General features: G+C 46.2%; 1 protein-coding gene across 1 annotated transcript in view; it reads left to right on the plus strand.

Annotated features, from left to right (window-relative positions):
• Positions 1 to 274: 274 nt before the first annotated feature.
• LOC105817798 (zinc finger protein 548-like) overlaps positions 275 to 7,381 on the plus strand; it is a 124,888-nt gene continuing 117,781 nt past the window's right edge. Inside the window, 1 exon segment of the mRNA XM_012653588.1 lies at positions 275 to 418. Coding sequence (XP_012509042.1) covers positions 275 to 418 — 144 coding nt within the window.

Raw genomic sequence — 7,381 nt, forward strand, 5'->3', positions numbered from 1 at the left:
AGAGGGAAGGGCGTTGGAAAGAGCACTGCCCAAGATTGCAAAGGGGTCCACGTGACAAGAAACCCCAGGAGAGCAAACAGTTCTTTAAGTCCAGGACTCAGACGATGAAGGAGGGAGACCAGGGCTCCAATCCAAATATCCTCACTCCAAGTGGGGACTCCAAGCCGCGTGGGCAGAAGGGCCCCCCTTGGCTGCTGCCCTGGTGCCCAGCACCAGCCACGCACAGTGCTCCACAAGCCAGGCCAGGGATGGGCCAGGCGGCAGCTGAGCAGCCATGCTCATCACCGTGGGCCCAGGAGGCCCTGGGGTGCCACTGCTGGACCTAACGCTGCTCTCACCACCGCCACCACTGACTCTGGCAACCCTGACGTTCTCGGTGGCCATGCTGGAAGGCCACATAGACGGACGGTACCCCGGGGTGTGCAGAAAGATAGATTCATGCAGAATCTATGTGCCATTAATCGTATTGTGCATTTGGATGGCAAGATCCTGGGACTAGGGTGGCTTCGTGGTGCTGCTGGACTGTGTTGCCTCAGGGGCTTAAAAAGGCTCTCCTGCCCTGTTTGATGAGAGCTTGGTGGGGGACTCATGGCACCTGCAATTGGACAGATTTGCAAAGAGCCGGTTACTTATCTGGGATTCCAAATTAGCAAGGAAACTTGCGACCACTGTGCAAATTCCTAGGAATGGCAGGTTCTGTCGCATCTGGACCCAGACTTTGGACTAATGGCAAAGCCCTTGTACAAGGCCCTTAAAGGGACAGATGTGCAGCCACTGGTCTGGGCCACAGACTGTCAAAATGCCTCTAGAAAAAAAGCTAAAGCAGAACGTTATGTCTGTCCCCGCTTTGGGGTTGCCTGACTTGCAGAAAGAATTTAAATTATATGTTCATGAAAAGCAAAAAATGAGCCTTGGTGTCTTAATATTTCCTTCATTCTTCCATAGTGACAGTTGCTTAATAATGGGATGTGTGTGCCTGTTGGGCACTGCGCCACTTCTCACACTTGGAATCAGACTGGACAACGCCATCCTCATCTCCTCATCCTCCTTGATTTTCAGGTGATAATTGCTTTTCTTCACAGTGACCACTGACAACCAGCATCACAAAGACATGATGTCAGCAAAGGACATGTAGAGACATCTAATGTTCAAGCCATGAACCCCTGGAGCTTGCAGTTTATGTGGCATCAGATATCAAATGTTGCTGTGGTCCCTAGACAGGAAAGCATCCGCAGTACCTGGGCACACAGTTTCGAACATGAGAATACAACAGCAGGAATGCAGTCAGCGTTCACTGGAGGGGAGAGAATGGAGGAGCTGGTCTGGTTGCCAAGCAACGCTCAGTGTCCTAGGAGATGAGTAGTCATGGAATCAGAATGAGAACAGGCAGGGGGGGAGGGGCTGCTCAGCCCAGGCAAATGCCGCTGCAGAGAGGAAGGAAAGCAACGTGGGTGTCCCACACTTTCTTTAATTAATAATCCCTCATTTGCATATCCAGATAATTTCACATATATTATTTATGTATCTCTTAGGCCAACAGTTCACAAAATGTAGTTCCAGAACTCCTGGGGGAAATCAAGATCTTTTCTTGAGGTCCACAATTCCAAAGTAGTTTTTGAAGATCATTAAGATTTTATTTGCCTTTTTCTGTCTCATTTTCTCTGTATGATATAGTAATTCAAGTATTTGAATTAAGTAGCTGATATGAGAACCCATCTATATTGTGGTAAGGAGGACACTACAGGGATTTGTAAAAATGTAAAATAATACCACCTCTATTCCTAAATTTTTGTTTGGAAAATACACTTATTGCTCCTAAAAAGTGTGTTATGTTAACGTATAATAGGTATATTACCTTTTTTAAGTTCTAAATTTAAAAATTTCTCAATTTCCATTTAAAATATGGTAAATATTCATAGACATAAGTCATACAAAGAAAAATGCCATAGGGTCCTCCATGATGTTGAAAAGTGCAAAGGTATAGCGAAAATAAAAAGTTTGGGAGTGACTGCCTTAGATATTGGTAGGTGTGGTTTTGTGGGCTGCAGGACACCCACGTTTGTTTTTTCAGATAAACTGCGCCAAGTTGCGACGATACTATCCAGTATTTTTCCTGGCCCTAAATTCTCGTGGGAATATAATCCGTGACTGTCCGACTCTTGATGATTTCCCAGGCTGCCTCCTCTGGGAAACCCAGGAAAGGGATTTTTATGAAATGTATACTTGGGTTCTAGTTACTTAAACTTCCAGAGATCTCACCTAATATAGGATAAGTACAGAATTCTTGAAAGACAAGGCTGGATGTGGATTCTCCATTATACACACCCGAGTCCCGACCGCCATTACGCGGGTGACCGGGGACAAGACGCCTGCCCCTACAGAGCCTCTTTTTCATCCCTCGTAAATGGGGGCTGGACTTGGGTAAGAGTTTGATGCAATGCTCAATGCACTGTAAGCTATCACTAATGGTAGCTGGGCGTTTTTACATTTCTGTCATAAATACGAAATACGATTTTAATGTGACAATATGAGCAAATGGGAGGTAGAATAGTCACCTTCTTTGCAAAATGTTTGCTAACTGCTGTACACACAATTGTTGAAGCAATTCTCTTCTCAACATTGTCACAATAGGTGCTCTACTTCTCTTGTTCCCCATTTCTCATGGTGATAAAATTGACTGTTTATCTGCTTCCTCCACCGGGTCATGAATTCTGAGAGTTTGGGCTGCTAAATTAAGTGTAGCTGTGTGTGGCAGAAAGGAAAACTTCCCTTTTGCCCCATGAAGTTTTGCTGAAAGATCAAATCACAATAAGGCAGGTTAATAAGAGAAAGAGGTTACAAATTTATTTGCTGTGCACACAGGGAGAATCAGAGAGTGATTACCCAGTTTCCCAGTGAGGTCTACAGGTTTACACACCCTCATTGTAGAGGGAGGAGGATGAGGATTGTAGGTAATTCTGTTTAGGGGCAATAAATGGATGCTTCAGAGAATGAATGGATGGTGGGAAATAGATTGACTTGTAAATGATTCTCTTTGGAAATTAAATTAACCTGAGAGATAGGGGTTATGTTTAAAACGGATTGGGCCAGGTCCGTTGCATTCTTGATCTTCTTTCCTTCAAGATACTGAGATGACAAATAAGTCAGTTGTACTGTTTGATGAGTTCGTCTGGCTATGCAGATAGAGGCAAAGCCCCTTCCAAGGCCTATCGATTTCTGAGGACCTTCAAGTCAAAATATTCTTTACACCAAGGAGTCATATTTTGGGGTGAAATTTCCTCAGCTCCTTCACTGCTTCGTATGGTAAGTCCTTTTGTAATATTTTCAGGAACTATCGTACTGTTTTTCAAAGGCATGCATTACGTCACGTTGCCAACAACAGGGAGGAAGTGGTCCGGCTGCTCTAAATCCTTCCAATACTCATTACATTCTTTTTTATGGATGGCCGTGTGAACAGGTGTGTGGTTGTTACTTTTTTCTTTTCAAAAGATAAAATAGGCTGGGTGCTCATGCCTGTAATCTGTTAGGTCCAGAGCCGAGAGAGAGAGAGAGAGAGAGAGAGAGACAAAGGCTCATACGTAGCAAAGTGCCGTTTATTTTGAGGATCTGGGTGCAGATGGGTGGAGGCTGAAAAGGGTGTCCACCCCGAGGGAGGAGAAAGCCCTGGGTTTTATAGAGGGCTTCTCTGGCGGGGAGTGAGTATTTGGGCCAGAACAGCCGCTGTAATAACATTGTTTTAAGCAACCAATCTGTGGGACCCCTGCATCGGCCTCACCCTGTAGAGATAAGGGAGGGGGGTAGCTTCATCCTTGTCAGGGGGACAGGAATGCCGCAGCCGTCTGTTAGATTTACAGCCCCCAGCCCTCCAGACTCCGGTGGCTATAGTTTTACAAGCCCAAGCTTCCCAGTAACCATATTCCATCCTATACATACTTTTCGGGTTCCCACCTGGAACAAACCTAACATAATCCTAGCACTCTGGGAGGCCGAGGCGGGTGGATCGTTTGAGCTCAGGAGTTCGAGACCAGCCTGAGCTAGACTGCGACCCTGTCTCCACCAAAAGTAGAAAAATTAGCTGGGTGTGGTGGTGTGTGCCTGCAGTCCTGACTACTGAGAAGTCTGAGGCAGGAGGATCTCTTGAGCCCAGGAGTTCGAGGCTGCAGTGAGCTGTGATGGTGCCACGGCGCTCTCCTCCTCCTTCAATGATAACACTCACTGAATAACGGGAGGTGTGTGTCTGCTGTGCACTGCACAACTGCTCTCACCTTGGAATCAGACTGGCTCACGCCACCCTCATTTCCTCATCCTCCTGGATTTTCAGGCGCTGCTTGCAACCACTGCCAACCCAGCATCACAAAGGTGTGACGTCAGCGAAGGACACCTAGAGAGACCTCATGTTGAATCTGTGACCCGCTGGAGGTGAGAGTTCATGTGGTGTCAGATGTCCAACAGTACTGTGCTTCCCTGCACTTCAGTGCATCTGGCAAACCTCTGCAGACAGCTACTGTCGGGATAGAACAGCGGGAATGCAGTAGGCATTCATTGGAGTGGGAGAGAATGGAGGAGCTGGTCTGGTTGCCAAGCAACGCTCAGTGTCCTTGGAGATAGTCGCCATGGAATCGGAGTGACAGCAAGCAGTGGGGGAGGGGCCGTTCTGCCCTGTGACCCAAGGGAGCTGCACTAACTAGGAAAATAACAAGGTTTCCAGTTGTTTCTTTAACCAGTAACCTCCCATTTGTTTACTTAGATAGTCTCCATTTATAATTTCAAGTCTATTATTCTATATCTCTCGGGCCATTTGTTCCCAAAGTATAGTTGAAGGATTACTGGGAGGAATGAAAATCGTTTCATAGGGTGCACAATACCAAACTATTTTTCTAAGACTATTAAGATTTTGTCTGCCTTTTTTCTTCTCATTTTCTCTGCATGGTGTAATATATCGTGTTTGAATTAAGAAGCCACGACGAGAGTCTCTCATTCCTCCCTGAGAAGAACGTTAAAGGGATTTGCAAAAATGTAACACAATGCCACCTTTATTACTACTTTTTTCTTTGAAAATATAAATGTTGTTCATGCACACTGTTTTGCTAATATATAATAGATTTGTTACTTTTTTAAGTTTTAAGTTTAAAAGTTTCTCATCTTCAATTTGTAATACGGTAAGTGTGCACAGATATAAATCATACAAGGAAAAATTCCTTGGAGATCCTCAATAATTGTGAAAGATATAAAAGGGCTCTGAGATTAAAAAGTTTGAGAATTATTGTCTTGGTTTCAATTCCCAGGTATAAATATGCTGGGTTGCAGGGTGAGCACATTTAGTGTTTCTGATACACGGTGCCAAATCGCTATGAAGGTTTATAGAAATCCAACATCAGTGCGTCCTTGGGGTTGGGTTTTCAGGAGTTCTCTCTCCCTCACTTCTGATGGTCGTCTTCCCCCTGCGTCCACACTGGGTCTCTGTTTCCTTTGTTGTTGTGGTTGTTGAGACAGAGTCTAGCTCTGTCACCCTGGGTAGGGTGCAGTGGTGTCATCATAGCTCACTGCAACCTCCAACTCCTGGGCTCAAGTGATCCTCCTGCCTCAGCCTCCTGAGTAGTTGGGACTACAGGTGCTCACCACCACACCTGGCTCATTTTTCTATTTTTAGTAGGGGTGTGTGTGTGGGGGGGTCTCGCTCTTGCTCAGGCTGGCTTCTAACTCCTGAGCTCAAGGAATCCTTCTGCCTCTGCCTCCCAGAGTGCCGGGATTACAGGCCTGAGCCACCGCGCCCGCCCACACTGGGTCTCTGTTCTGTGCACATTCCGGTGGTGCCGCCGTGAGTGTCAAAGCTTCCTCTTCTATGAGGATGCCAGTCAAATTGGATTGGGGCCAATCAAAAAGGCCTCATTTGAACTTAATCACCTCTTAAAGGTTCCAACTCCAAATAGTCTTGTTCTGAGGTTCTGCAGTTTAGGGCATCCCCATATAAAATTTGAAAAGGAAAACAATTAGTCTGTAATAGCATGTTTTGTGTGGATGCTTGTTCACAGGAGGTGGCGTGAAGACTGCCATTCAGTCCACATGATTGTGTGAAACTGTGATTCATGCAATTGTGAATCCCTTGTGGTATGAGTCCCACGAGAACCCGGACACACCTTATCCCGTGTGTAGGGGGACGGGGGTTGAAGAGAGTTTGGGAGATACAGACAACCACATTGGATTTTCTTGCCACTTTCCTTGACCCTTGCCTACCTTATTAGGACCCCTTTCATCCTCCAAACCCCACACAGACACTGGGGAGTGATTTTGGTCCTGGAATCCCTCTGGGCGGTGGGCAGGACCCCTCTCCTGGGTGCTCAGGGACAGGATGGGGGGAGCAGGTGGTGAAGCCCGGGCTCAGGGCCAGACACCGGGGCCCTCCCCTCCCTGAGCCCAGTGTCTGCTCTGCAAAGTGCGGACACTCCCAGGACCCCGCCCACAGCAGGTGCTGAGCATGGCTGTGCACACTCTCTCTGCACTTGGGCTGGTCCGAGGAGAAGAGTGGGAAGTGAGGTCAGCTTGCACTGTCTCCACCAGCTCTGGCATCCCACGGCTGAAGGACAGCGCCGGAGCCGCCCCACCGTTCCTCTGTCCAAACCCCACAGACCACCACAGCCGTGCGTTCATTGATGAAATTTAGAAAACAATTTCAAAAATCGAAGAAGCACATAAATAGTAACAACGATTTTTGTTACCTATTTTCTCTTCTCATTTGAGGGAAATGATAGTATCACGTGCCTCTGCCATCACTAGAGGGCGCTGTTGAGTCGTTAAAAAGTATTCACGCCCCATCAAAATTTCTTTAATTTTCAAGTTTTAATTGTGACAAACTACACAGGACATACAATTTACCAGGTAAACAATTTTTACTAATATGAATTCATGAAAATAGCTGAAAATTTTAGAAACCTTTATTTTTAAAAAGCGTGTGTTCAATTGTCCCTAACTTAGTATTTATATTTTAACCATTTTTTTATGTACAGTCAGTGGCATTAATCACGTTTACATTGTTTTGCAATCATTACCACCTTTGATCTCTAGAGCTGATTTCGTCTTTCAGAACTGAAATTCTGTACGCATGAACCACCAACACCCACTTCTCCTCCCCCAGCCGCTGCGGACCACCCTTCTGCGTCTGCGAGTTAGACTAGTCCAGGCCCCACCTGACTGGATCTCAGGGCAGTGGCCTTAGGGACTGGCTTACTCCACTTGGCATAGTGTCTCAGACACAGTCCGTGCAGCATGCGTGGGAATTTCCTTCCTTTTCAATGCTGAATAACACATTTGTTTATCCATTATTTATTCAGCCTTTGATGGAAACGGGTTTTTCTACCTTTGACTATTATGGATGAGGCTGCTA

The sequence above is a fragment of the Propithecus coquereli genome, unplaced genomic scaffold, assembly GCF_000956105.1.
Source record: "Propithecus coquereli isolate 6110/MARCELLA unplaced genomic scaffold, Pcoq_1.0 Scaffold425, whole genome shotgun sequence".
NCBI lineage: Eukaryota > Metazoa > Chordata > Mammalia > Primates > Indriidae > Propithecus > Propithecus coquereli.